This window comes from Emydura macquarii, unplaced genomic scaffold (genome assembly GCF_026122565.2).
Source record: "Emydura macquarii macquarii isolate MOO-44397 ecotype Brisbane River unplaced genomic scaffold, CSIRO-AGI_Emac_v2 contig_1876, whole genome shotgun sequence".
Lineage (NCBI taxonomy): Eukaryota > Metazoa > Chordata > Testudines > Chelidae > Emydura > Emydura macquarii.
In genome coordinates this window covers 27,799,263-27,813,903 of record NW_027132013.1, presented here as the reverse complement: position 1 = coordinate 27,813,903, position 14,641 = coordinate 27,799,263, and the positions used below count along the sequence as shown (strand labels likewise).

At 39.8% G+C, this 14,641-nt stretch overlaps 1 protein-coding gene across 2 annotated transcripts in view; it reads right to left on the bottom strand.

Annotated features, from left to right (window-relative positions):
• The window catches only part of LOC137159571 (formin-like), a 233,597-nt gene that overhangs the window by 119,440 nt on the left and 99,516 nt on the right, over window positions 1-14,641 (bottom strand). For both annotated transcript variants that reach the window (XM_067558036.1, XM_067558037.1), the window contains one exon: window positions 10,523-10,610. In XM_067558036.1, the coding sequence (XP_067414137.1) occupies window positions 10,523-10,610 (88 nt within the window). The remainder of the gene's footprint in view (window positions 1-10,522; window positions 10,611-14,641) is intronic.

The following is a 14,641-nucleotide window of genomic DNA, read 5'->3' as shown; positions in this document are numbered from 1 at the left end:
GAAGGAAGTCATGGCATAAATCTAAGAAACCTAGGGGTGTGATTAGGTAGGCCATACAAAAATATTATATTACATGTGTGATCATTTGAAAGACTACATTGTCAATGAGTTAATTTTACTCTATTGCTCAAGTATGTCCAGCTATTTAATCCAGTATAATTTCAGCACTGTAAATTACACTGTTTCTGGTGGTGTTTTTTCTTGGCACCGGGTTTCCTAACAATATGGGACACTTTGTGGCTTGGTGAACAGAATGGAATTCTTGTTGTCCAGGTAGGTGGAAGCCAGGCACACACCATGTGCTGCAGAGGAAGAAGGTAAAGAGATACCTTTGACTATGCTGATCTTTTGTCTTCTTTGTTGGCCATTTTACAGAATACAGAGTCACATCCAGAATAACCAATGATACAACAGATAAGACGGTTTTGCATTTTCCTTATATAGTAATTTCTAGGTCCAAGGTGAATAGATTTCCGTTCAATTCAACATCATACAATGCACCAACTACATCATCATCTATTTTTATTTCTTTTAAAACACTGACATTTCTTTTATGAAACAGAAGTATATGTCCCATTTTCATGAAATTATACCTGGGCACGTATTTCCTTACAATTCACTGTAAAATTTTCTTATACCATCTCAACTAAACTACAGAAAGCTGAACTAATGTTTCTCTTTAGTATCTTCTAGGCATTTTCCAAACAGAAAAGAAGGTACAACGCAGCCCTGGTGAGTTCACGGTAAGTATTTTCCATGCAGTATGTCTGTGTGTGTATGCTTTACACTCCAGTGCTTTTTACATACCCAGGACAGTATCATAGGTCTCCATTCTAAATCTATGAATTCCTAGCATAACAAACACAAAACCACAAGACAGAAAAGTTATTAATACATCTCTCTAGTTGATCCCACCATCAAACATCACACAGAGGAATTTGAGTTAAAGTGACATTCCAGCCACATGTATTGCCGCTTTTCTGATTATTACAATTTTTATTAGCCCTCAAAAGAATAAACATTACTCCTGAGGAACAGCAAAGTCCATGTTAACTGCCAATCTGAGAAAACATGGTCTACTGCTCAGAGAAGGGACCAGCGAGATAGGATCTAGATTTTGTAGAGTAAATACTCAATGCCATCATTCTAGCCATTGATAATAAAATTTCTCCCCCATTTATGAAGTGTATGTATGCATGTCTAATTTAGCTAGTTAGTAAATATGAGTATGTTTTCAAGTGCCAGAGGCATTACTAGCTTGGCCAATGACACTATTAATTGGTGACCCGTCCATCCCATTTATTTAAAAAATTTAAAGCTTCATTTCCAAACGAAAAGTGAGAGATGTCTGAAAAAAAGGTAAGGGGGAATAAAGGGAGGGGGGGAAGGGGGGAAATAAATAGATAAGGATACCTTAAGTCTTATATTGCCTATACAATAAACAAACATTATTCTGATCAAGTATTAAGACATATATTCAGATCACTTCAGGCATTCGGTGTATTTGTGCCAATTAGTTATAAGCAAGGATCTCAGCAGTTCGTTAGAGGCTAGCAGTGGCGAGGAATGACTAAATCACAGCAGAGACGTACTGCTATTTGCTTCATATTACACTGCTATTGCTGAGTACTTGCACAGGGAGTTCCTTCAGTAGGGAAGTGGGGTTATAAGAAGCTGGGGACCAATGGTGCCTCACTGCATATACACAATTAGCAGCAGCACTGAATCTATCTGGTTATGAAGAGAGCTGTAATATTTAACAACTGAACCACACAGATGGTCCTGAGGAATGGGTTTCCTACCCCTGCTCTATTGCTTTAGTTGAATTGTCACTGGAAAAAACAATACAGAAGTGTACTTATCTGGGCAGAAGATTATTTTCACAACTGTGCAGCAGGTTCAGAAAAATAAGAGGTAAACCATATGTTGGCACATCCCTTGAACTGAACCCAAATCTACTTTTAGGTTCAGAAAGAACCATTTCTCTCTCTCTTTCACAAAGCTATTAAAGGACCATGAAAAGGGAGCCTCAAAAAGTTTTATACTAGGCCTCTGAGCCATTTGATGATCACCTTTTACTACTAGAAGTATTTTATTTTTTAAATGTAATGCTGACACTCCTGGATGGATTATCAGCAGTGGGGATTGACCTGGGAGCTCTGGATTTTAATGCAAGAGCCTCTACTGTCTGAACGAGAAGACTCAGATTTCTTAGGCAAGACTGTAGCAAGCTCATCAACCTCTATGGCTTAGCCACCACTAGAGGGGGACAGAGTGCCACACAACATGGGCATGGCTTACATAAATGTAAGTTTAGATTCTGCATAGATCAGCACAAATAAGATTTTCCATGGTGCTTGTTCATGATGCTCAAGAGATGGAAATATTGTAGTAAACATTATTAATTATATAAGTAGCAGCTGGATTGTTATCATCGGTACCAGATTCAGCAGCAAAATCTGTTAAGGAAAAAATTCTGAGTTCTCTAGAACAGAGGTTCTCAAACTGGAGGGTGGGCACAGAATGTATTTGGGGGGAGGGGAGAAGAGGAGGGCGTGTGAAAAGCTTTAGGGGATAAAAATCTTATTACACACATTTTACCTACAGCAGTGAACAACTAGCAAAGCTGATTCCTCCAGCCATATCAGATCCTCAGATGGTGCTGTGCATTTTGATGGATTTCTGTTAAGTTTGCATAGCATTATACAAAGTCTTTGCCATCTGTATGTTAATCCGTTTGCTACGACATGATGTGTACATTTAATTGTAAACATGGACCACAATCGCAGTTTTGCTTTTGCTCTTATTATAATGGATCATTGGATCTGTTTGAATCAATGTCTTACTGTTTTAATATTTAGTGAGAGTTGCATGGGTTTTTTTAAATCAGTATATGTACTTGTGTGGTGGGAGGGAAAGTGTTTAAACTACTACAGACACAAAGAAGGGGGGGCGCAATCAAATAAGTTTGAGAACCACTGCTCTAGAACACAACAACAGGTAGGCTATGATTTTTCTAATTAGATTAAAATTGGACAGGCCTAGCAAGGCAAATTCATCGTTCCTTTACATCATAGAAAGATAATTTTTGTGCTAAATGGTCTACATAGACATTAGCTCTTGCCGAAATTATTGTTCTGTATTTGGGTTGCCCACTGTCTAGCATGTATTCTGAGAGGGAGTGAGGATGGCTCTTTATGTACAGAGGGTGAACTTCACTCTCTCTGAGAAACATCTGTGGGAGATTCCCTTCTACAATGTGGCGTCTGCCTGTTTGCTGGCTAGTTATCAAATGCAAACTGTTACATCTGTGTGCCAGATACGGTCAATCACATGTGTTGCCACTGCTAAGCTGTCTGAACTGCATGCCAGTTACTTGACTTAAGTTGGATTTAGAGGGGATCCCTTAGAGGCAAAAAGCCCAGAGCATTTCAGTTTTCTTGCAACTGCTCTTGTTTATCTTCTCACTAATTTTGCAAGTGTCTGTATGGATGTGGCAGTTCTTCATTCTGTAGTAATACTAGCATAGACACAGAAATTATTTGGGTATAATTTCTTCAGGCATCAGTAGGCCCATACTTCTATGTTAGCGAGGGGGCAGCAGTATTTGCTGTGCTACTTCTGGGTCTGGTCATCCCTGCCAACACAAGCCTCAGCTCTAGCTGGCTCCAGCCATTAGAAATAAGGCTATAACAATAACAATAAGGGCCCCGGCTCCGAGTTCCAAGTGAAGGCCAACAACAGACTCAGAAACAAAGGGAAAACACTTCCCAAACAGTGATGAAGGTGGATGATCTATGATCTCAGAACCATCTGCTTCACATGGAAGGGATTCTGGGAGGAGGGCTGGTGTCCCCAAACAAAATTACCACCCTACATCTCCCCTGTCCCAAAGTGACAGAGATGAAATCAAGGAGCATCCAGTAAAACATGGTCCACACTTTAGGATGAACTCCATAATGACTATGATGTCCACAAATGAGTTGAGAAAAATCCACCAGATTTGCCACCAGAAACATACTACTCCTAAACAAGGTCAGCTACCAGGTTTTGTTAGTCCAAGAGTTGAAAAGATACAACACTGCAGTTGTATAACCAAGGCAACGACTCATGAAAAATGGTCAGCATTCTGTGAGGATGCACGCCTACTGTACTCTGGAGGAACTAGCTACTTAAATGGGATGGCACTCATTCTCCGTCCACCATTTAACAAATCACACAGTGTGGCACCCTAGTTCTGATCGACTGCTCTATGCCAGGTTGATGCATTGCCATGCGCAGCTGTTCATTGTTGTAGTCTACGCTCCCACCGAGAAAGCTTCAGATGCTAATGAAGATAAATTCTATGAGCAGCACGCAGGAGTGACTCATTCTGTTTCACTTCACAATGAATGCTAAACCAAGCTGTCCCACAAATGGCTTTGAGACTATTCTTGGCCCATTTTGCTTTAGAACAATAAGGGAGATTTCTCTCTTTTTACATGTCTCATAATATTACTGTGACTCCCAGTTGGTTCAGGAGCTTAGATATTCAGCAAGAAACCTGAATAGCCAATGATGGTTGGATGAGGAAGGAGCTGAACCATCTATTGGATCATGATATAGTCAGGTCATATCAGGTATACACAGAGGTGCAGAAGCCCCAGCAAAGATTGACCATCGTCTACTTGTGCTAAAATGGCAATTACCGTCCGATTTCAACATGAGTGCACCTGTTATGAAACATACGGCACAATGCACCTGTGAAAATTCAGCACTTGCTAATAAGTAATCTTATTAATAATTACTCCTAATAAGTCACAGCGTGTAACAAATTTGATGCACTTGGCTCTCTCCTAGATAATGCAGAATCAGCTTGGACAGCCATAAACAGAGGCCATTCCAAAACCAGAATGCTACATGTGACACCCTGGGCTAAACTGATGAGACATTTCAAATTTTGCAAAAGAAATCAGAGGCCAGATAGCACCATGACAATACTGAATGTACATGTTAATGGGATATTGTTACCCACGGTTCCTCAACCCAGTAACTTTTAGTCTCTGCGAGTTAGTATCAGGCAATTAACCAAAAGGAAACGCAGTATATCCACCTGCTATATGGCTGACAAAAGACAAATCCAAACAAATTTCTTTAACTTCAAAACTTTACTTTATCGGCCTCCAGCAATTCCCATAGCAATTCCTTTGCCTACGCCTCACCTTATTAGTCTTAAGCACATACACATACAATAGGTATTAGAGTACCCCAAAAGTCAGGGCACTTGATAGTCTGAGGCAGTCTTTGGGTGATTCACTCACAGATTTCCAGAGGCCCAGTCCTTCTGTCTGTGCCTGGAGATCTTTTGATCTGTCCACGAAGTGATCTGCTGACTCAGACTTGCTACCTCCCTCTTAAACCCCCAAAATTACAGAGACATGGCAATCTAGAAAAATGTTACATAGCTGACCAAACAGATCAATCACTAGGTAGAAGCAAAAGTTACAGACGTCACTAAAAAAAAAAAAAAAAAAAAAAGTTATGCAAGCAGTCTTGAGTTGTTCGTCTAGTAGCTAGACTTCCCCATAGCCGCAGTTCTAAAATGTATCCAGACTTCCTGTTTTTCACAGACATCTGCCCCAGCATATTCAGAGAGAGAATGCATAGAGTCAGGCCCACTTCACATGTTCACTGTCCAACTCCCTTTCTCCTTCACCCAGTTGAACATGTCTCTGTAAATATCAGTATAGCTGTTGAGTCAACTTCTTTTACCAACCTTGATTAGGTGGATGATATCATCATCTTCAGACTCAATGCAAAAAATCTTAAAGATGCACTAGAGCATAGTTTCTCAACCTCTGCTACGCGTACCCCTGGAGGTACGCAAGACACAGGCAGGGAATACCCAGGGAAAAATAGAATGAAGAGGAAGCGGGCAGCAACTGCTGACTTCTGGGGAAGCTGGGCAGCAGCAGCCCGCTTCCCACCCGGTCCCAGCTCCCAGCTGGGAGGCATGCGGCAGCCACCCACTTTCTGCCTGGTCCCAGCTCTGAGGCAGGTGGTAGCCGCCGGCTTTTGGGGAAGGCGTGCAGCAGCCGCCCACTTTCTCCCGGTCGCAGCTGGGAAGTGAGCGGCAGCCGCTGGCTCTTGGGGGAGGTGGGTGGGCAGCAGCCCCCTGCCTCCTGCCAGCTCCCAGCTCCCAGCTCCCAGGTGGGAGCCTCGTGGCAGCCTCCTGCATCTTGTGAGCTGAGCAGTGAAATTGACAACTATGACAACCTCAGATTTCACCAGTTACCCTCTTTCCTGTCTCTCTCTCGTCCTACTTCCCTGTCTCTCACCCCTTCCTCCTCTCAAATCTATGGCAAAAAATTTGACACAGCACTTTATATTCCCCCGTATTGGCATGCCACTCAAAGCCTCCTAGCTTTGGCCAACATCACCTCTAGCCCAGGTACATACTTGAGTTGTGCACCCCTGGTGTAAAGGTGGTAACACTACCCACACTAGATCTGACATCTGTCATATCATGGCCTGATATACTCAGCCCTTCCTCCAACATATGGCTCACATTAGTCTGTAAATATAAAATCCCATGGAAAATTGAGTGTTGGGGTACTTATTAAAATTTTCAGAAGTTAGGGGATACTTGCTACTTAAAAGGTTGAGAAACACTGCACTAGAGAGGTTCTTGCATATGGCAGCTTTTCTTGGGCAAAGGATTTCTTGGGCAAAAACAAAAATCCAGAGTTCTGGCTCAAAAGTCGTGATTCAAGACATCTGTGCTGCCAGATAAATTGTGGAAATAGTGGGTGATTTCCCCTGACTATACAGTAAATTGTCATCAAATGGGTGCAGCCTGTCAGACATCCTATGGGAATTGATCTAGCAGCCTCAGTCATGGAAGACATGCACAGGCTCTGGAGCAAAAAAAAGGTGAAAATATATACAAAAAATATGGATTTATCCAACCTGTGCACTTCCGATTCTCTTTTATGGATTGGAAAGATGGACATTGCTTAAATATCAGTAGGCTGGAGGCATTTCATATATGTTGCCAATGGTGGTTGGGGGCGTAAGATAGTTTGAATTTATCAGTAATAGGGATGTATTAATGAGAACTGGCTCATCAGTTACTGCCAGCTGGCACTTTTTGGTTATACAGCCCACTTCAAGGATCAAGTTCATTCTCATTGAGCTCTGAAGATCAGACTTGAAGTCAGGAGGGGACACTGCCTGGACACAGACCAGTGGCAACCACACAGTCATCCACAACTAACCTGGCTGCACCACATCAGTAGTAACCCAGAGAGTTACAGTGGAGCACTCAGGAACATGTCCTGAAGGCGGCAAGTCCAAAGCAGTGGAGCCGAGTCTCTTTGGAGGCAAATGCACTGAAAGACGTGGGGATGTCACCTCATATAGGACAAACAATTCATGAGGTCCAGGAGTCAACTCAAGTCTCCCCGGTATCAGTGGCACACGTTCAACAGACAGAACAGGAGCTGGAATGGGGGCAGAAAGCTGTCTTGAAATTGATGATTCCCATGGTTTTGGTGGAACCGATGAATAGGGGTATGAGGCTCAGTGACTGGGATCGGCAGGTCCGGCATTCTATGTGACTTCTTGTCATGCTTGTGGGCCTTGAAACTCGTTTCTTCTCCACAGTCAGAACTCATGGATGATGCAGTTTCTTTCTTGGACCTTGAGGAAGACTTACTGCCATGCTTATGCATCATGGCTAGGCTCTGGCTAGGAATCCATAGTGCTGATACCGGTGGAATCAGACTGGAGCTCCGCGCCAGGAGGTTCACTCCTCAACCGCTTAGGCCAATGTGCAAAGGGGTTTCCTTGGCCTGGATCTGGCTGTGGCCTTATGGCGACCTCCATGAGTACTTTTTGAGGCAGAGAGCTCAGCTTTTCCGAGTACCAACAGTGACAGAGAGCTAGATAGTGCACCTGGATGCAATGTGGGGCTCCCCCAAGCAGTAAAGCATGCATTGGTGCTCGTCAATGATTGAAAATGAGTGAGGGCAGGAAGTGCAGGTCTTGAACCCCAGCGTCTTCGACATAATTCAGTGCTCAGGTGTGGTTACTGGGGGACAGGGAAAACAACAAAGCAGCATCCCAAAGTCCTTAAATCCTAAGAAAACTACTACTAACATTAAAAACAACTATTACAAAAAGAAAACAATAAAATGCTAACCTCAGTAGAACCGCAGAGTTATGAACACCTTGGGAATGGAGGTTGTTTATAATTCTGAAATGTTCATAAGTCTGAACAGAACGTTATGGTTGTTCTTTCAAAGATTTACAACTGAACATTGACTTAATACAGCTTTGAAACTTTACTATGCAAAAGAGAAATACTGCTTTTAATCATCTTAATTTAAATGAAATAAGCACAGAAAGTTTCCTTACCTTGTCATTTTTAAAAAAACTTTCCCTTTATTTCTTTTAGTAGTTTACATTTAATACAGTACTATACTGTATTTTCTTTTTATTTATTTCTTGTCTCTGCTACCTCCTGACTGCGTACTTCCTGTTCCAAATGAGGTGTGTGGTTGACTGGTCAGTTCGTAACTCTGGTATTCATAACTCTGATGTTCTACTGTATATACAAGAATAAAACACTATTTTCAGAGAAATTGTGAAAGTTCATCACAAAGGACCTGTGAACAGCAGAAGCTCCGATTTGGGCCGCTGATTTGGCAGTGAGAAGGAACTGAGGGTGTGGTCTGTCTGGCCAGCCTTTTATCACCTTTGTTGAAACCATGAGGCAGAACAAGAGCGCATGCATGGACCAATGGACACTACTATTTTTAAAGGCTCCGGGTGCATGGTGCATGCACATAACCCACAGTGTAATACAATAGGGACCACCACTTGAAGAAGAATATAGTATTCCAAAGGCACTCATGAGCTATGCATCTCATTATAACAATCCTTTCCCAGCCACCAGATTGAATGGTGATAATTAGCAGCCTTACAAGCAAGTAATTCTTAGCAACAGTTAAGGTTCCCTAGTGGTGAGAAGTCTACATCAACTGTGTAAAGTCAGGTGGTAAAGGCAAAAGCCATGGTGAGAAACAGGCTAAATGTGACAGTGTGCAGCAGAAAAGGAACAGGTATAACTATTACTATCATCATCACCATAATATGGGTTTCAAAGGACTATCATCATCGCATGGGTGCCATTCTTAGTCCTGGTGAGTTATGGTTCTTTTGCCCAGTAGTCTCTTCATACAGATCATGATTAATAGCACTCATATTGTTGTGAAATATAAAAATTCCACATTAATACACTGCAGCATAAGTGTCTTATCTACAAGACATCTCAAAGCATGAAATAAGAGGCCTTGAAAATTTATCTGAAGAAACTTGAAGAAAGAACATCACAGGGTTTTTATGTTACAGCTGCTGCCTCTTATTAGTCTTGCCAGCAAACTATTCACAAAATTCATGACTGCAGCTAGCGTCCATCATTATGAAAAGTCTGACACATTATGGGCAGGCCCAGAGTTTAGTCTCATTTCTTTCTTCTTCTTATAGCCATCTGTAAGCCCCTGTTAATGTACATGTGTTTTTTTAAAAAGTGAGAATGCTCCAAAGCTGTTTCTAAAATTAATAATAATCAATGCCAGCAGCAGCTCAACAACCCACAATAGCAAGCCAGTCTTTGCGTGTGATGGAGGGAAAACAATGGCAAGAAAGCAGACTTCAACTTGGAGCTTTGCAACTGTTGTTTTAAACAACAGTGAAAAGCTTTATAAAATATAAAAATTACCTAAACTGTGTCCTTTTTAATCTGTAGCACAAGGTCAAAATACCTGATCTATCTATGTCCCCTGAAAATTCTATAGTCAGAGAGACACACATTTTTACCAAGCTGCTTTGGCTCATTTTTACCAATAATAGGACTTATGCACAGAATAGCCCCTATCCCTTGAAAATGTACCACTCAGTGTTCACCTCTCTTGGTTCTTGCCATATGGTTCTGGTATTTTCACTTTTGAATACATTTTTTATATTGCCATTGAAACAAAAAATTAAACACCTAACAAACAGCTCTTTTGAAACCCAAAATATTATGTGTAAGTTCTCACTTGAGCTTCCCCCAACTGAGAGCCTGTGGAGATGGGGAGAGAGGCAAGAGAGGAGGAAAGCCAGCAAAGAAAGGAGCCGACATAAAACAGTTTTGAGAGCACACATATAGGCAATCTGACAGAACTACTGTTAAAATCAAAAACAGAAATTCATGAAAAACATAATGCTAAAATCATAACCTTGAATGTGACACATAAAATAAAAATCTAGGTTTACATTTCAGATTAAGTTATATAACAATCAGATAAGAAATCAGCAGCAACTGTTCATTTACATGTTCTTAGGTAGAAAAAATAATTCTACTTTTTCTCGTTATTATACTGACACCAAAAAAGGAACAAATATAAGAGCACCCACTTTTGTTTAACACTCACTTTAAGTAAAGATCTGAGAAAATATCCATGTAAAGAGGTTATATCAGGAGATGTGTAACTCTCACCTTGTTGAATATCCTTCATTTCCAGGTGCAAACTGGATATCAAAATTCCTACTGTTTGAGATCGCTTTCCATCCAGCAGTTTGATAATCTGGAATTACAAAACAAAATGCTATTGTAGTCAAAATTACAAATCTGCAAATGTTTTTATTATTAAAGAAGAGCTAGAAATGCTAATTTGTGAGTTAAATTGAATGCTGCTCAACCCTTTTTATTATTTAAATGTGTATATGGCTATGACTATCTCAGTCTTCTCCTGGCCTTTTGTAGCCTTGTATATAGGTGACAAGACATCAGCTTCTTCAAATTATTTAAATTTTAACATGGATTTTCAGTTCAAAAGAGACAATGAAGGTTGGACTTCAAATAAGGGTAGTAAATACAAGCCAGCTCCAAAATGTAATTCATACGAGCACCAGTAAGGGAAGATTATTCTTTATTTGTAGGATACTGTCTACCCCTAAGAGAAACCCACATCAGATTTTTATTCAAGAAACGCATATTCTTTCCACTTACCCTCATCAAGAGGTGCGGTGCAGGAGTGTGAGACATTCTGAGTATGTCTCATAGCCCTCAGGTGACCTGATAATTTTCATTTCACTACAACCCATCCTCAAGTCCTCACTTCCCAACACATGTTCTTATTGATCAAAGAAAGCTGATGGCTTTTCCTATGACTCCCTCTCACCACTGCTCCTAAAACACTCAGAGATTGCTCAAGAGTCCTTCTTTCCAATGATGACTGATCATCTGCCACCAAAGCCCAGGAGGAGTGGAGGACTTTGTTCATGCTTTGAATATTAGATCACACATGTTAGTGCACTGTGTTGAGCCCAATCTCTTTTTGTTTGTGTGTGGTGGGGGGAGTGACTATAGCATATTAAAATGAACAAAAGATCCACATTCAGGTATGTATTACCTCAGAGAGGGGATAGGCACATACATAAAATATTGAAAGGTGAACTTTCAAAATTTTGGAGGTTTAATTCAGCTGATGGCACAGATAAATCTGAGAATTAGGATTTGAAACCAAACTTTCCATGAGTTTTGGGATCTTTGTATCTGTGGTTTGTACCATTAGAGAGATATGATAAGAACAAGTAAAAAAATTCAGATCCAGAGATGAACTTCCTCAAAATTCAGGAGGCATTTCATATCCCAGGTGTTAGCTCAGGACCATCTCTCGTTAATTAGTAGAAAATTCAAACACTTTACCAAAATCTGACTCTTTTCAATCTAGATTTCAACAAGGCTGAAAACTCAAAGGAATAAATGCTTAATAGAGGTTTCCATCACAGTATGTCCAGGGAAATACTGTGAGAAGTTGAATTTTAATCCCACCAAAAGAGGCATTCAAATATAAATCGAAAGAAATAGTTAAACTTTTCCAAACCCCAAAGTCTTGATATGAGTTTTGTTATCCCAATAATATTTTAGTGGCTCTCACAATAATGGAACTGCAGAGTACAGTATAGTTTAAACCTCATACTAATTCATACAATTGCTTACTGCAATACTCTTAAGTGTCTTATGGGCCCATTCAGGAACATTTAGCAGAGCAGCTACTCAGCAAATCACAAATATAAAAGTGAAATGGGAGTTGGGAAACATTATAGAGACAGAAAGGCTAGTGACATTTTTGTCTGAATAAATGCAAATATAATTAATATTTATCAAGTGCTAAAAGTGTGCCAGACACTATACAAACAAACAACAATGTATGGTGCCTCCAACAAGGATCTTACAAGCTACTTACAACCAACCATGCAGTAGAGACTCACCACACAATTTAATGAATGCTTGTTATGCTACATATAGCATATTTTATGCCAGCACTGCAAATAAAACATATCCTGAAAGCCTTTCCACACTATATTTATGATACTGTATGTTAGCTATTAGAATAAGAATACAAAGTTAATTGATGTGTTTTCTTTGAACAAGATAAAATCCATGTTCTGAATTTTCCAAATATACAAACATACAAAATGACTTGGCTACAAGTCACTATATAAGAATAGTTTGCATGCATCCCCTTCTGTAAAATGTGATTTTTTGTAAATGTTAGGAAGTATCCAGTTTATAATGGTCATTTCTGAAGCTGTACATGAGTCTGCTGATCTAGGCAGCACATTAACTTCTAACAGGGATAATTATAGGCACGACTAGTATGCAATTTGTATAGCATTCACTGACCTCCAGGCTGACCCTGTTCAGGGGCAAATTCATAGGTTGTCATAAACCCCATTAGACATGGCTAGTTTGAGGTAAAACCTTTCCAGACTATGCCTCATACAGATAATATGACATTTGAAACTAATACATTAGGGAACTTCAGAAAATGGTTTATATGCTCTCCAGATATAATCAAATTACTTCACATGGCTAATTTTTCTTCTTGTAAAAACAAAAAACAAAAAACCAAACAACGCTGCTAAAATATTAATGCTACATATTTTTTAAAATAAAAAGAGAGGTTCATATTGTTTCTAAAAATCTGTATGGAAATAAGTACACCTGGTCACAATTACCAGATATCAGAATAGACTCAGACTACCTGAAATAGCTTCAGCCAAACCAAATCTCTGTATGACGAAAGGCTAATATTTTATTCATTAGATAGCAAAAATGGTAACAATATGACAGTAGAATAGCTCCAGTAGGACATACAAAACATATTAAAAATACAGTTGTAATGCTATGTAATTGCACAAGGCATTTTGTTGTCAGATTTTGGAACCAAGGAAGAATTTGAGACCTTTTGCAACAACCAGATGCAATCAATATTAGAAATAGGGAATATATTTTCTGTGGCATTTCCTTTGCCTCAAATTATGGTTGGTTTTGGGAAGGTGCTGGCAGGGAGGTATAAACCCTATTTGAGAATTTTATATAGAGAACAGATGATGCTTCTTCAAGTTATTAAAAAGCATAAGGTAACGAAATAGAACTTTGCACAGGCACCATTGTAATATTTAGTCTATGTTTGTTAAAGATGACCTGGCATTAATCACCTCTCAATAGTCTGTCTCTCCTGCCTGTGTCTGACAGAGACAGGTAAGCAGCTGACTTCCTAGCTGTCAGCTGATGCTGTTCTGCCAGCTGGCAGGATTTGTCTAAGTACCGGATGTGGAAGCCAACAGTCTGTCTCTCCTCTAGAAAATAAACACATCACTGAAATGGACGCAGCGCCTTCTGGCCCAATAACAAGAATGTGAATGCTGCTGCTGTCTTATTCATTCGATTCCCTTGTCCATAACATAATTTGCCCTAAGTAGCTTCTACTGACTAGCCATTTTAAAAATATTATTATGCTACATGTTTTGATGCAAAGTGTTCTTTATATGCGTCTCTAATATTTACCATCTATTTTAAAAGTGGAGATGTACCCATGCCTGAATACATGTAGTTAAATGATTCTGATATCCACATTAAAGGGTGTTTATCTAATGCAGCCAGAAATACATCCCATTAAATATTATATGGCAAACTTCATTGTTCTGTCTAAATTTTGTCCAGGACACTTTGTGGTACATAAAACTCCAAAGATTAAGTTTATGTAATCAATTAAAAGCTAAATCCTTCCCTATACTGGTGCACAGGTTCTTTCCATGACACTCAAGTGTGTCGGGAGAAACTATTGCTAATATGCTGGCCTGCAGATCACATTATCCAACACCCATACCCAGCTATCTAGCTTGTATAAGGCAGTTATCCCCAAGCATTTGTCAGAAGACTACTGAAAACCTGTTCAGGGGAACAGGTAAGTGTATTCCACAATGCATTCTTCACCTATTGCCACCCCCCATATGTGCTTATAGGATTTCTGTAAGCTATGAAGCATCAGTCATGAGCTCTTCTCCCTTGGCTCAAAGTAAGGCAGGATTTTTCCCTATTTAAATAATATATTTAAATAAAAATTATGAGACGCCATGTTGTTTTTATATTTTGACCTATATTTTAAGTGCTTCAGGAGACATTAACTTAAACATTAAATTCAATAGGGGAAAAATATCCCCTGTTATTTTAAAAACATACTTTAAATAGACATGCAATAGACATGGCACTTGCTCAATATACTATAGAGGTTGGTGAGGTAATATATTTTATTGGACCAGCTTC